At 54.2% G+C, this 15,506-nt stretch overlaps 2 protein-coding genes across 2 annotated transcripts in view; one reads left to right on the forward strand and one right to left on the reverse strand.

The window, feature by feature from the left end:
- LOC103074541 (calmodulin-like protein 3) overlaps positions 1 to 3,516 on the reverse strand; it is a 27,796-nt gene extending 24,280 nt beyond the window's left edge. Inside the window, 1 exon segment of the mRNA XM_007465842.1 lies at positions 3,468 to 3,516. Within this exon segment, the coding sequence (XP_007465904.1) occupies positions 3,468 to 3,516 (49 nt within the window).
- A 6,401-nt stretch (positions 3,517 to 9,917) lies between these two features.
- Positions 9,918 to 10,340, forward strand: LOC103074817 (calmodulin-like protein 5). Its single transcript, XM_007465843.1, has one exon. It carries the CDS (start codon positions 9,918 to 9,920, stop codon positions 10,338 to 10,340), a length of 423 nt encoding a protein of 140 aa, XP_007465905.1.
- The last annotated feature ends 5,166 nt before the right edge of the window (positions 10,341 to 15,506 follow it).

Raw genomic sequence — 15,506 nt, forward strand, 5'->3', positions numbered from 1 at the left:
CCTCTTTTTCTCCCACCCCCCCATTTCCAAACAGCCACTCACCAGCCCTAACATTTACTTATCTACTTCCTTTCCCCCCAGCAAAATGCAAACACCTTGTCTTAGTGTTATCAGGTTGCTATAACAACATGCCACCCCCTGGGGGGCTTGTTAACAGCAGAAACTTATTGCTCACAGTCCTGGAGGCAGGAAGTCTGAGGCCCCGGGGCGGCCTGGCTGGGGGAGGGCCCTCTTCCAGGTTGCAAACTTCTTGTGTCCTCCATCACTGGATGGAAAAGACCTGGGCCCTCTCTGGACTGTCTTTTTGGAGCACAGGCTCCGGACGCAAAGGCTCAGCGGCCATGGCTCACGGGCCCAGCCGCTCCGCGGCATGTGGGATCTTCCCAGACCGGGGCAGGAATCCATGTCCCCTGCATCGGCAGGCGGACTCTCAACCACTGCGCCACCAGGGAAGCCCCTTTCTGGGCTCTCTTTAAGGTCACTAATCCCATTGATGGAGGATCCTCCCTCTGGAACTCATCACCTCCAAAAGGCCCCCGCCGACTAATACCATCACCTGGCGGTTAGGATTTCCACATATGAATTTGGCGGGGGCACAAACACTCAGAGCATAGTACACCTTTCCAGTGGAATATTTATGGGTCAACTGCCTGTTCATTGGGCAGTTACTCTGTGGCAAGCGTGTATCAGGCACTTTCATTCCTATTGTCTTGTGTCTCCACGTTACAGATGAAGGATGTGAGAACTAGCAAATGCATGAAGGTCAGATGACCAGCAAGCTGAAAACTCAGGAACTAGACTTTCCAATTCCTAGAGCTCCCCGCCTGTGGCAGTTTTCTTCGCGGTTCTCCCCAACTCAGTCTTAGACCTTCTTACTCGGCACCTGGAAAACCTACTCGGGAGGCAGGGGACTCACACGCAGTAGGTATCCTCTGTTGCGGGAAATGTTGGGACACACCTGCTGGTGCAGAGCCCTCCTGCCAAGCTCCTTGGGGATCCACCTGCCAACTGAGCCCCTGCATTTGATGTTTGGAAAGACCCTCAAAGTTAACATGACAAAGTGGAGCCGTTGGTCCTCATCTGAACCTGCTTCCCCTCAATCTCCCCATCTCTTAAAAAAAACCCATCCAGTTGTTCAAAACCAACCCCAGAGCCCATCTAATTCCTCCCTTTCTCTCACACCTCATACCCCATCTTTCAGCTTCACCTCGACACATCCTCTGCGCCAGGCCGTGTCATCTCCAGGCAGGACCACGGCCCCAGCCTCGTAATGGGTCTCCCTTTTTGTGGTATTCTTCAGTGATGTCATTTTCTGCTGAAACGCTATAATGGTCTTTCTTTGGCTTTCAGTAGAATCCAAACTCCCTAGGGTGGCCCTCTTGGCCACATCACCACAACACTCTGCGCCAAGCACACTGGCCTACTTTCTGCTCCTTGAACGCTCCCATCCTGATTTCCACCTTGGTATCTTTGCACGAGCTGCTCCATCTGCCTGGACACTCTGTTCCCCGACCTTCAAGCAGCCGGTCCCTCTTGTCACTTCAGTCAAAAGTCAAATATCGCTTCATTGCCAAGCCTTCCCCAACCGCCCACTTCTAATTAACCACCCTCCTCCACCTCATCCCTCCTGTCTTAGTCTCCTTTATTTTCTTCATAACTTTTACTTGTACCTTGATCTTGCCTGTGGATCTGCTTCCTTTCTGTTTCTTCCCATGTAATTTTCACAAGAGGCAAGGCTGCTTCTGATTTCTTCCCCTGCCAAGCCCTCTGCGGTAGGATGGCCCCTGTGCCCAGGAGATGTTTACTGAATGAACAGAGTACAGGAGGGTCAGCCTTGCCTCCACCTGCAGGAGGGTTGGACCCATGTGTCTCTTCAGGCCCTTCCCTGTGGTTCAAACCCCATGGGGTGCCTCAGATGCCCTTGCCCAGGTGCCCACTTTATCCACTGTGTGGTCTGTCATCTCCCCTTACTGTTCGCAGGTTTGCCGAGCGGCTCTGTGGGGATGGGTGACCTCTGTGTGGACCCCGGGAGCAGCTGCTGATGCTTTACCATCTGTACCTCCACCTGTGGCTTCTCCCCAGTTTCACACCCCTGCACTGATGCTAGAAATGTGCACCCGACCCCCATGCACACAGTCGTGCTGTCTGGGCCTCAGGAGGATAGACTTACCTCTCAACTCCCTGCAAGCTGTCTGCTACCTGACACTTTTGTCCGACTTGCTCTTTATTATGGGATGCTGGCCCGGCTCCTTAGAGAGGCCCGAGCACGGTCAGGGTGATGAGGCCTGGCAGATCCAGTGGAGAGCGGACTTCTCCCCTCAGAGCCGAATGTCCGACTGGCGTGAATCTAGAGGGACCAGGCGGAGGGAGGGCTCAGGGCGGAGGTGGGAGAGGGTCCTGGGAAGTGGAGTGTGGCCCAAGGACCTGGGGTAGGGCCTCCACCTTCTCCCCTGTGGCTTTAGGGACAATCTGGAAACTCCCAATAGCTCCTTGGGGCCTCCCCGATTCCAACCCACTCTTCCCAGGGTGAGTGCAGGGCTATCCCTGGTCTCTGGCTGTCTTTGGGGTGTTTGGTCTCAGCAGCTAAAGTTCCTACCTCTGACTTTCCATCCCTAAATCTCCCAGAAATGATGAGACACACCTGGGTTTGCAGGGGGCATGCAGCTTGCATTGCTGTTCTGGGATCTTTGCAGTTCACAGTCTAAGAAGCAACAAGACGGACAAAGACAAACACGGGACGTGGTGATGAGACACCGACAGTGGAGCTCAGGCTCGCCTGGGGACAGCGGTGGCCTCTGTACTGCACACGTAGTCTTGACCAGCTCCTCTAGTGCTTCTTGCTTTCCAAGGCCGGGAGGGGCTGGTGACGCTTTGCTCTACTTTCTGACTTATACTGACCACGGGAAAAGCAATACTTTCTTAGTCACACTCGTTGCCAGGAGAGGGTCTTCTCAGCTGGGGAGATGGGGGGGTGCTCCTTGTGTGGGAACCAGGGGTCCTGGGCTGTTCTCACCTCCCACCGAAGGCCGTTCCAGCCTCAGAGCCTGAGCCAGCTCTGAGAATGACGTTTGCTCAGTCTTGGCCTCGTGTGAATCATCAAGATTCCTCCAGGCCTGTCCCGGGCTGGGCTGCAGTTTCAGTTCAGGGAGGAGACCATTGATCTGGGTCGGAGCTGTGCATCGTTGAACTGAAGTCTGACAAATAACCAGGCACGTCACCTTCCAGGACACAGGCACTGCCTTGTGCCTCCTATTCAGGGATCACATGCTGCCGGGTGGTTTGCGTTTATGATTCAAGGTCTCACCTGCGGAATGAAGTCCACCGAGTGCGGAGGCAGCCAAAGGCCTGGATTGTTTTGAGCGTTTCCTGGGTCTTCCTGGGTTGGCGGGTCCTCCTGGCAGGTCCTGCTGCTTTCTCCAGGCATCTGGTCTTCAAGTCAGCCTCCAGGGTACACCCCGGGGCCCCACCTGCCTTTAATCCTTCCACCTGCACCCTCAGTGTCTCTGGGGGCCTCATCGTGCTTTCATGCCCAAGGCGACACAGGGACATAAAGTGGCCTGTGTTTATCTGCTGAGAGCCACTTTGATTAACTCAGAGTTAAACCATCACCCAAAACCAAAGCACATCGGTGCTAAATCTCACAATAAAAGTAGCCAAACAAGTCAAAGTCTGCTTTCCTGGGAAAAGGACGATGTTTTGTGATTCCTGAGGGCTCAGTAATTTTTCCCAATTTTCCCCTGTCCGTGGGCAGGGGAAGGGGTTCTGGGCTGGCCTTGGGGCAGAGGCCAGAGGAGAGCAGGCTGGAGGGCCCAGGGCTCACGTGTATGACCCGCCTGCCTTTCAAACTTGTATCTGATGTTTTGAAAAAAATTGACAAACTGAAACTATTACAGGGACTGATACTGCTGAGGCGCTAGAACTCCGTGCTACAAATCTTTTGATATCAAGACGCACTTGGTAAGTGGTTAAGGAGGCCCATCAGTTCCTCTAAGTCCCCATCGCCACGGGGTGGGTGGGTGGGTGGTGGTGCTAATTACATTGAGGAGAACAAGCTGCTCTCCCCCGAGGGGTCTGGGACTCACTAAGAGGCCGGAAAGGTGTTGGTTCCAAGTTCCAAGACTTTGAAGTTTACGGTGGTGATGAAAACCTTTGTGTTTAATACAGGAAGATGCGTGTGCGTGCGCGCGCGTGCACGAGGACATGCACGAGGCTCAAGCCTTCATGTGTGGATGCGTGTACCTAATGGTGAGCCCGTGAGGTGTGGAGGAAGCAGGAGGCTTGGGGTGTGAGCTGGGCACCTGGACAAGCCATCAGAAGGAGCAAAGTGGCTTGGAAAATCACAGTTCCAGCTCCCTTTGAGGTCATTAATCCAGTGGACTTGAACTTGGTCTCAGAGACCCTTGGACTCTGCAGAGGTCCTTCCAGAGACGCCAAGGAAGCAGGAGAAGGTGAAGCGGAGCAACTCGATTTCCTTCCTTTCCCCACCGCCAAGCAGGAACGTCTGCTTTTAACCGCTTCATCTGTGTTGGGCAAATTGCCGCTCTCTGGTTCATGGTCCTCACCTGTAAACTGGGCGCAGTGTGGCCCAGGGCACTGTGTGTCAATGCATGGAAGGTTCAGGAGGGTAGCTGGAACAGTAAGAGCCCAATGAATATTAACGATTATCTGTCATACGAATAAGATTCCATTTGCAACGTGGCTCGACTGCTAATGAAATTCTGAAAGCTACCATCCAGTGCAACACCCTCATTTTCCAGACACTGTAACCCATCAAATGTGAGCAGTTACCCAGGTCTGTACTACTGCTTAGTGAGGGACAAAAATGGGCCTCGCAGTAGGATCTCCTGGCTCCAAGGCAGGTCCTCTTCATGCTGCCCAGGACGGCTGTCCTTGGGGAATGGACCCGAGGGCATTTGCAGCTGCAGAGGGAATCTCTCTCCAGTCCCAGTATCCCTGGAGGAAGGGAGAGTGTCTGGTCACTGCAGGCTCTCGAGGTCCAGCTTGGCTCCGGCACATCTGTTGAATGAATGACAAAGGCTCTGACCAAGGTCACACGGCTGGGTGGAGGCTGTGCTGGGATAGAACTCAGGTCTCCCGGGACGAGTGACTGACCGGAATTGGGTGAAGGCAGGGGTGGGGGGGCGGGCTTCGTGCCACACGTGGCCTGTGTGATGGGGAGGATGGGGCGAGGGGGCTTATGACGCTGTGTCATCAACTGTGTGGTCCCAGCATCCCAGGGAGAACCAAGGTCCAGTCCTGGCTCTGAAAGCCACCAACAGAAAGCCTTCCACATGCCCGCCTGGGGACGTAGAGACAGGAGGGGTGAGCTCAGTGCAGGGTCTGTCTGGGGACCTGGCATCCCACCCCCAATACCCCCTCCATCCTCCATTTCCTCACCCAGACCACAGGTTTCGTGCCTGATCTGAGTTCTTGGGAGAGAAGGGACTAAAAGCTGGAATCGCTATTTTCGCTAGTGGGGCGCTAGCAGAACCAACATTTGTGTGGTCTCTGTAACCAATTGGATGCAGGAGAGATGGGCCTCCTGGCACCTGGGAAAGCTGGCTGCTCTGTGGTCAGCTCTGGAGAGCATCCCCAGGCCTGGGCAGCCCCTGACCCCTAGACCTGATGGGGTGAAGGCCAAGGCAACCTTTCGGAGGGAAGCCTCAGGAGAGGAGACCCTGGGCAGGCAGTTTTCATTCCAGAAAGGACATGGATGATGCATGACACGTGAAGTGCTGGGGAAGGGGAGGGTGCTCTGGGTTGTGGGGGGGAGCTCTTCATGGTGGCCAGTAAGAGAAAGGGCCCCCCAGGCTGTGCCCCAATCCACCCAACACCTTGCTAAAAATGAAACAGGGGATTCCAAAACTGTGGCTTCTAGATACAAATAAAGTCCACTTGGAGGAAGGAATTGCAAATGCATCTCAGGGGAAAGTGGTGTAGCTTGAGGAAACAAACAAACAAAAAACTGTGAACCCAATATTTAGAACTGGTTTAGAGTACTTTTCACTGTAAATGATAACAGCTTGGAATATACTCCAAGGGAAATGGGCCAGTATAAATGACAGGCTCTACGAACAAGAAAAAAAAGAGAGAATCACATAACAGCAAACACCTTCCTTTTCTGATCCTGCGCACTGTGGAATCAAGCAGGAGAGTCAAGCCAGGATCTGGGGGAGGGCGTGGAGAGCAGGACAAGGAGAACTCCGGCCAGAACAGAACAGAAGGATGTCAAAATTATAATAAAACGGAGGACCAAGGAAGGAGAAAAAGCTCCACTCTCTTTTCAAGATGCCAGAAAGTGGTCAGGCATGCTTTTAAAAAGTGAAGAAAGCTCTTAAAGGAGAGTTAAAGGCTAGAGATCTTCAAAAATCCTGCATTGTTTCCACCTGTTCAGCAAGCACAGCCATTACTAATATGGGTGAAGAAATTGGAATAAAATTAGGGGGAAAACCTCAAGTTCAAAGGAATCTGTTGAGCCAGAGACAAGGGTCTCAAGATAGAGAGGAGGTCAAGCTAGAATCAGAGGGCAGTTTGTCACACAATGTTCCGGAAGATAGGAGAACAATGGTAGACTTAATGCATACTGACGGCTGCAGGTGATGCTGAAAGGATATTGCAAAATGATGGCGTTCTCGGTAAAATTGTTTCCAAGGACTTCATAGAGATGTCCTGAGAACCGCCTGTGTACCAAATCCACTGACCCAGTTAGCTAATTTAAAATGTAAAACTGACTCGAATCAGGTAACCAGCATCATCTGGGCTGTGCCGCCCAGCCAGGTACTTGGTGAGAGGCAGAGAGCGGGGATTGAAACACATCTCCTTCAGGCTCATCTGTGGTCTTACCATCAATCCACAGCCCCCACCCTTCTGCCAGAGCAAAGCCAGGTCCCTGAGCAGAGTTGTGCCCGTGTTTTGCCACAGTTCATGCAGTCAGGTGTTGATGCCAGGTCGAGCCTGGCTGCCAGCTCTCACTAGGGCTCCAAGGGCAGGGCCTGGGTGTCCTCAGCAGCTGGCGTGTGAAGGTTGGCTATCAGAAGAGCTGTGCCGTGATGCGGGACAGAAGGGGTTGGGCTCTGCAGTCGGGCGAACCCAGATGCAAATTCCCGGCTCTTCCATGAACCTGTTTTATAACTTCTCTGAGCCTCAGTTGCTTCATCTGGAACATAGAAATAAACAGTGAGGACAAGATGAGATCACCCTTTAGAGCCCTTTGCATGGCACCTGGCACACAGGAGCTCAGGTGTGAATATGAATGTCACCCTCTCCCCCAGATAAATGGGGCAGAGGCATGGGCGTGGCTCTACCAGGTTAGGCAATGAGGTGTTGACAGGCAGGGATGGATGTCCAAGGAAAGGGTAAAGCTGGTGGCAACTGACATCACTGAACACAGATGCAAAAGGCCCTCATCAACCCATCACCGAGGGTGGCAGGGGTACCAGGGGCCGTGTTGCATCGTGTACAGAGCTCTTCCTCACTGTCGACCAGTTAAAGCTGATACGAGGCTCCAGAGCAGGAAGGAGCAATTTCCCAAAAGAAAGCAGCAGGATGAGAAACACATTGTTGGTTGGCTGGACAGGATTGTGGGAGAGAGACCACAGCTATGGTGGCATAGAAAGGGCTCCTAGGGTCTTATGATGAGGACGGAAAGGAGACAGCTGTGTAGATAAGACAAAAGCCTCGGCCACTTCTTAGAATGTAAAAGAGTTAAAAGAGTTACGAGAGGAGGTGGGTATAGGAGTGAAACCCATCAGAGGAAAAAGAAGGCTGAGATTAGAGTTAGGGGTGAGAGGTAAAGGATGTCTGGATTGGTGAGACCGTGAACCACGGCGGTTGGGAAAATTGCAGCGATGGATAATCATTGCAGATACGTAGATGGTTTTAATAATTAAACATCTGTCCAAGAAGAGACCTGGAAACGTATCTGTGGCTTATGTACAGGCTTTGGAAGCAAGATGCTCAAGGGACCCAGGGCGGTGGTGCTCAAACGCGGGATAACAATAAGGGTGGGTGAGCTTGGGAACCATGAGATGGCTGGTGGGAAACAAGACCCAACATCTACCACAGGGGAGGCGAAGTTACCCGCCCCAGGCTTGTGGGGAGCCAGCCCCGTACCCACAGCTTCCCGGGTCCAAAGGCAGTGATCAACCACCTGCTTTGTGGCCTCGGTGGGAGCCCTGTGCTCGGGGTGCGGGCCCAGCAGGGCTCCAGGGAGGGCAGCCCCATCACCCTCCGTCTCTACTGCCCCTGAAGAAGGGCGCGGAGCCAGGAGTGGTCTCCCGGGGTGACAGTGACTCCCGAGCGGTGTCCTCTCTCGCTTCCCGGGGTGGATCTCCCCGGGCAAGGGCAGGGCCAGGCCGTCCCCAGGGAGACTGGCACAGAGGGAGGGACGGGCAGGTCCCTGCAAGTCGGGGGAGGCAGAGGAGCCTCCAAGACCTGTCCTGCAGGTTCCTCGGTGTTTCACCCACAAAACCCAAACAGCAGTGGACGCGCTGGCGTGTGTTCCCGGGTCAGGGCCCTGGGAAGCTGAAGCCACCCGCCTTCGTGCTGGCTCTGGAGGCCTGCACACCTCCCACCAACACACACTCATGCAGACACGTCACTCTCGCACACATGGCTACTGCGCGTGAAGGCTCTTCCGCCCCAAGGGCTCACCCAGCCGCCCTGGACAGGTCACCCGTCCTGTCACAGCTGCAGGGGACTCAACATCCTCCAGGAAGGGGATGCCCCTCCTCCTGCAGGGTCCCCATGGCCCGAGCTCTTGATCTAAACTCTGCTACGCAGAGCAGTGGGCAGAGATGAAACAGGTAAGACCGTGGGTCCAGGGAGTTTTCTAAATGGGTTTCTGTGCTTAGGGCTAACTTAGTAAACCCACGAGCCAGGCCAAGTTCACAGCTTCAGCCACCCGATTCTACATCCTCCTACCCCCTGGCATCTTCAGGGGCTGCCCACTCCAGCCCAGTGCTTTCCCGTCTTCCCGCAGCTCCCAGGCAGGACCGCTCTGGGATTGTAAATGAAGGGTCCCCTCCTTCCTGGTGTCTCTGTGGAGAACTCTGGTCTTAATAGAACGGAATCAGAGAAACTGGGTAGCTAGAGGAGGAGTATTCTGTAGGGACAGGAAGCCTTCCCCTCAGCTCTGAAATCACACTTTGAACATTCACTTAATAAACAAGTCTCAGCACCACCTGTGCACCAGGCTCTGCATGCAACTGGCTACCCGCTTTCCCGAAGCAAAAAGGCAGGCAGGCAGCCGTATCCCCGCCTAAGGATCTGCCAGCCACGCTGGGCTGGAGAGTGATGACACCTGCAGCGCCATTCTGGGAGAATCCCACTTAATTCTACCACCATCTGCCCTCCACCAGCCCCGCTCCATGGGATGATAGCTGGCCAGCAGCCCCGAGAGAGGACAGGAATGCTGGACACAGCCCTCTCACTCCTCCAGGGCCTGCCCTGTCCACTGAGGGAGGCTCCTCTCCCCTTCCCACCCCTGTCTCTAACATTGGGGAAGCCCTCTTGAGCCCCCCTCCCCAGCTTGGCCAGGGTCCCTGTGAGAATCACATGGGGAAAAGCCTCTGGGGTGCTGTGGTTGGCCATCGGGAGTGGGTGAGGCCGGGGTGCCTGCCACCTCTCCTGGGCAGACCGGCCGCTCCAGTTCCTGCATTTCTCGTCTGTGGCCGGCTGTCCCTCCCTCGGAGGAGGATTTCACCCCAGGACGTGGGGTGAGGAGGGAGTCTTCTTGCTCCCTTTGCTCGGATTTTCAGAAAAGGAGGGGGTTCCCATCCTGTGGCAAGGCTGCCGCTGGAGCTCTGTCCTCAGACCGACACAGCCTCGGTCCCGCCGCTTGTCCCAGCTCTGACGTGAGCCCCTTGGGCGGGTTGGCAGCAAGCTCAGAAGGGAGCTCCGTAGAAGGTGTGAGAGACATGGCTGAGCAGCTGTCCAAAGAGCAGGTGGCCGAGTTCATGGAGGCCTTCGACAGATTCGACAAGGACAAAGACAGTGCTATCAACATCCAGGAGCTAGGCCTGAACCCGTCAGAGGCCGCACTGAAGAGGTTCATCGCCAGGGAGGATACAGACGGGGATGGTGTCATCAGCTCCCAGGAGTTCCTGGCAGTGGTAGCCAAGGGGGTTCAGGCCCGGGCCAGAGCGGATGACCTGAGGACAGCCTTCCACGCCTTCGACCTGGATGGCGACGGCCACATCAGCATGGATGAGCTCAAGCAGGCCATGGCCCAGCTGGAGGTGTCCCAGGAGGAGCTGGACATCATGATCCGGGAAGCTGACATGGACCGGGATGGGCAGGTGAGCTACGAGGAGTTCGTGCACGTCCTCATGCTGAAGTGAAGCCTCCCGACCGCCGCCCCCTTGTGCCTGACGCCAGGCCTGCTGCGGGGTCCGGCGCGGCTTCTGAGCCGGGGACGCCAAGGGACAGTCTAGGTGGTGGGTGGGAGGGGCCTCCCCGTGGGGACCCCTGGCCTCTCCCGGGCCCGGGGTCTGCTCTCTGCCCGGCGAGACCTTGTGTGCTCATGCGGGGGTGCTCCCTACCTCACAGGGCTGTTGTGAGGACCCCAAAGTGACGTGGTGATCAGAATAAAAGGGATCTGAGCTTCGGGGTGGTGACACTGCGCTTGAATGGGGGGCGTCCAAGGGCCCCAGACGGTGGGGTTCTGTTGAGCCTCTCCCTCTTTCACTTGGTCCTAGTCGGGGACATGGCCAGTAGACCCCCGTCTGATGCCTGTGGACGAGGAGGCTGGCAAGCGCCACGCGGTGGGAGAGGGATGGAGGGGACCCGAGGGTCTGCCTGAGCTTCTGGTCAGGACCTGAGGCTGGAGCCTGGACCAAGGACTGGGACGTACCTGCACGACAAACGAAGTTTATCATCTTTTGCATGTAGCCAACTGTTCTTCAGGCTCAAGTTGAAAGAAAAAGGTGCGTGTGTGCACGCATGCATGTGTGAGCGCGTGTGCGCACGCGTGTGCTCGTCCTGCCTTTGAGACATGGGATATTCTACAGTGAAGGTGGCGGCCCCGGAGGAGCGGCCCTGCCCCACCTGAAGGAGTGCAGGACAGGCGGGAATGGGAAGGACCAGAGGTGCTCTGGTGGGTAAAGGGCAGGGGGCTGCACTTGGGGGGGCGTTTCCCAGTCAGATCTGAGGAGGACACGGCTCAGGGAGGAAGGGGCCCCCTCAGACCCCTTGGCTGCAGCCTCTCAGGGCCTTTCTGTGGTGGGGGGCTCTGAAGTGGCTCCCAGGCTGGGGAGCGCCCATGGAGGAGTGGGGGGAGTCCAGAACATGGAGACTGGAGACGAGGGTCTGCCTGCAGCACCCCCCCCCGCCATGTCAAGCTGAGGTGCCATTTGAACTTGGGTTTCTGTGCTGTTGCTGTGTGTTTTTTAAAAACTATCTTAGCCGGGGAATTCCCTGGCAGTCCAGTGTAGGACTCTGTGCTTTCATTGCCCAGGGTGTGGGTTTGATACCTGGTCGGGGAACTAAGATCCTTCAAGCCGTGCAGCACAGCTAAAAGAAAAAAAAAAACAACAAAACACAAACCAGAAAAAAACAGCAACAAAAACTATCCTAGCCAGAGCCAAGGCAAAGGTTCTCAGCACAGGGTGGGGAGAGGCAGAGCCCTCTTACCTGAGGAGTTACTGCAAAATACCTGCCCCGGCCCTTTACTGCCCCCCTCATTCCGGCACGTGGGCGGGTGAGTGACAGCTCTGTCCCAGTGCAGTGGGAACGGTATCAGGCTACCCAGGTGCAGCTATGGTATTGATGAAGTTGTTCCGTTTGGGGACATTTTCAGTGGGTCACTCAGTCTCCTGTGACCTCAGAGGGCTGCCCCAGCCATCCTAGCCCTGACTCAGGGTCTGGCCGAAGTCCTTTCCTCGGGCCTGGGTTGGAAGGTGGGGAGACAGAGAAGAAAGGCAGGAGGCTCCTGTCCCTGAGGGTTCCGAGGGGGTGGAGGGGCTGTAGCATCTGGAGGAGATAAGATGGGAGACAAGAAGTGGGGCACAATCAGAGGAGGGGACGGTGGCAGCAGCAGGCACCCATCCTGGATGGGGGTGGCTCCCCGGGTGGCTCCCCGGGTGGTTCCCCCCGCCCCTCGCCCCCCCTCCCCCCAAGAAAGTCCCCATCCTCTTTGGGACGCAGGTCATAGAAGTTAGTTTCTAAATGAGAGGCTCCTAAATGCCAGGCCGGTCCAGGAGGAAGCGTTCCAGGCTCTGTGTGGAAACAAGAAAAATAAAGACGTTTTGATGAATCTAATGTATTCAGTTTTTTAAATTCTGAGAAATGCTCTTTCTATAGTTTCTGTGTTAAATGTCCTTTCTTTCATGAAGTGACTATGATGGTAGGTGATAGTTTTGTGGGTTTTCTTCTTTCATGTACTTCCTCTGAAGTGTGGGGAATTCCACAAGTGCCCAACATTGAATTTTGACCTCTTACTGTCCCGTGAGGCCCAAAGCTCTGAGGACAGTGGCTCAAGTCTGTGGAGTATAAAACTGATTTTCTTTCCTTAAAAACACTACTCAGGGGCTTCCCAGGTGGTGCAGTGGTTGAGAATCTGCCTGCTAATGCGGGGGACATGGGTTCGAGCCCTGGTCTTGGAGGACCCCACATGCCGTGGAGCAACTAAGCCCGTGCGCCACAATTACTGAGCCTGCGTGTCTGGAGCCTGTGCTCCGCAACAAGAGGCCCGCACACCGCGATGAAGAGTGGCTCCCACTTGCCACAACTAGAGAACGCCCTCACACAGAAACAAAGACCCAACACAGCAAAAATAAATAAAATAAATTAAAAAAAAAAACACTATTCAGTAAACTCCAAGTTCAGGACTGGTGCTTCCTCTGGAGGAGGAGGAGGGATCCGGGAGGCTCTCGATCAATGCCTCAAGGTTTTGCTTCCTAGGCTGCCTGGTTCTAGGATGCTAATACAGGGATGTTATTTTATTCTCCATATTCTCGTGTGTGTAAAATATATTCTACTGAGAACAATGCAAGCAGTTCATGGATGGTTAGAACTTACAGAGGGAAGGAGAGAGGTAAAGCCACCAGCAGCCCAGGGAGGTGGGGGTCAGGTTGGGGTGAGAAGTGGGACCCCTGAGGCTCATCCCTGCCGAGCTGTTGCCGAAAAGGGTTCAATGGGGCCACAAGGCAGGAAGAAAGCAGCAGAAATATCTCTTCGTCTATTGCCTGGGGAACAGAAGGGGAATCTGGGGGTCTGGGAGAGGAAGTGACTTACTTCAGGCCTCGGATGAGAGAAGGACCTGGATGGACCGCAGGGCTCCACCTGCATAACTGCTTTCCAGGGGGCGTCCCGGTGGGCCCACCCTTGGAGGAAGGAGCCCTGGGGAGGGGTCTGGTGGGGACCAGGGCTTCATCGTCTTCTTAAATCTGCCGGCCTGTGTTTTAGTGACTTTCTCTTTACACCGGACACTGCAGGGGACAGAAAAAGAGCTTCACGTTGGCTCCAGGTGGCCTGGATGACCTTGGTGGTGGTGGTGGTGGTGGTGGTGGTGGTGGTGGTGGGGTGGGTGGCCCAGGTTACCCAGCCCCTAGTCCTAAAGCTTCCCTGCCCCATCTAGACCCCGAGAGGATAAGGAGAGCGAGCTAGAAGCCTCCCAGGAGCCAAGGCGGCTTGAGGCCACATCAGGAAACCGGGGGCTCCGAAAGCCACGTCTCTGAACAAGCCAGTTGCTGAGACTAGTTCCACAAATGGTCCGCTTGCTGGTATCTCCCAAAAAATTATTTCTAAAGACACTTCACAGGATTACAGAGATTCACATTGGATAAGATGTTCTTAGCCGTTGTTGAATATTTCTCGGAAGTTTTGTTTAGATTGATATTTTAGTTTTTAGTTTGATTGTGGCTTGGAAATTGTTTGAATTGCTGTCAGTTCACCTAAACATCGAACGATAACCTGACAGAGATGAACAGTCTTTTTTTTTTTTTGGTGGCGGGGGAGGGTCTGATTTTGGGGAAGGGGAACCAATTCATTTCATCGCCAGGGTGGATGCAGAGCGGAGCTGTCCTGTTTGCTGCTATCCTGCAAGCAGGAGCCGACACTCACCCCGAGTGCCTGGAATGTGAATCACACACAAAACTGACATTAGGCTGAGCAGAACTGAACTGATACATTTATGGGAACTGATTGGGGTGAAACCACTTTGGTGAAAACAAAACTAATCTCAACTAAAGCAAAAATTCCTCCAAATCCTTCCAGGCATTAATTTTAATGAATTATGCTACCTCTGGTCAAAACAGATGTTTCAATTCCCATATACTAAATAATACATTTTCTTCACTAAATTGTCGCTGTATCTTTAAAATCTTAATTTATATCTATTCCTGACAGGCCTTCTAAGGTCCATATCAAATGCCTCCTCCTCCAGGAAGCCCTCCCAAACAGGACCTAGCATGTTGTGGAGCCTTAACATATACCCTTGGAGTGAATGACTAAACATCTCCCTCTTAGTATGAGTCTCTCAAGGTGCATCTCGTATTGTAATTCCTTGTGAACAAGGCCAAGACTCCTTCTTCAGGACCCCACATAACACAATAAAACTCATCAGCATTTGCCCTAGATTGTAAACCCATTGAGCTCAGGGCGTGTGGATTTCTGGATTGGGGCTGGTTTAGTACAAACCCTCCCACCATCTGCACTAGATGCCAGGAGACCTGGCAGACTCCCTCCCACATGAGGCATGACCTCTGCAGGGAGGAGGTGGCTCCCGTGCTGCCGATGGGGTGGAAAGGAATCTCTACAACTTCACACTCGACGGGAAGATGTGTGACTGGAGAGAGAGGGCACCTTACGCCCCGGCTTCTAAGAACCATGAAGACAGTCTGCATATGATCATAACATCCCAGCTGTTCTGTATTCGGGTTCTCCAGAGAAACAGAGCCACAGAACTGGTAGGGTCTGTAGAGACACAAGGAGATTTGTTATAGGAATCAGCTCATGCATTACAGAGGAGGCGGAGAAGCCCCAGGACATGCCTTCTGTGGGTGGAGACCCAGGAGACCTGGGGAAGTAGTTCAGTCCAAACCAGAGCCTGAGCCTCGGGAGCTGACAGGGTAAGTCCTGATCTTAGTCTGAAGGCTCAAACCAGACCCATGTCCGAGGGAAGGAGGTGGTGGATGCCTCAGCTCAAACCAGGGAGTGAACTTGCCCTTCCTCTCCCTTTTTGTTCTGTTTGGGACCCTCAGTGGCTTTGGTGATGCCTACCCACAATGCGGAGAGAAATCTGCTGAACCCGGTCACATGCTCATGGCTGCTAGACACACCCTCACACACGCACCCATTAACGCTGTTTCCCCAGCTCCGTTTAGCCCAGCCAAAGATGCCACATTAAAGTTAACCATCACAAAGTTCTTTCCCTCTCGGTGTAGGAGGGAAATAGATTCTAGGGCAGGTAACTGGTAGGACAAACAACAATTTAGATGTCAGGCCACTTGTACCAGTTGATAAGATTTCAGATCAATGCTTCTCCCTTCACAGTACCCCCCCCCCCC

This window comes from Lipotes vexillifer, unplaced genomic scaffold (genome assembly GCF_000442215.2).
Source record: "Lipotes vexillifer unplaced genomic scaffold, Lipotes_vexillifer_v1.1 scaffold7, whole genome shotgun sequence".
Lineage (NCBI taxonomy): Eukaryota > Metazoa > Chordata > Mammalia > Artiodactyla > Lipotidae > Lipotes > Lipotes vexillifer.

Coding starts and splice junctions, on each gene's coding strand:
- LOC103074817 (XM_007465843.1), top strand. CDS start 9,918: ATGGCTGAGCAGCTGTCCAAAGAGCAGGTGGCCGAGTTCATGGAGGCC.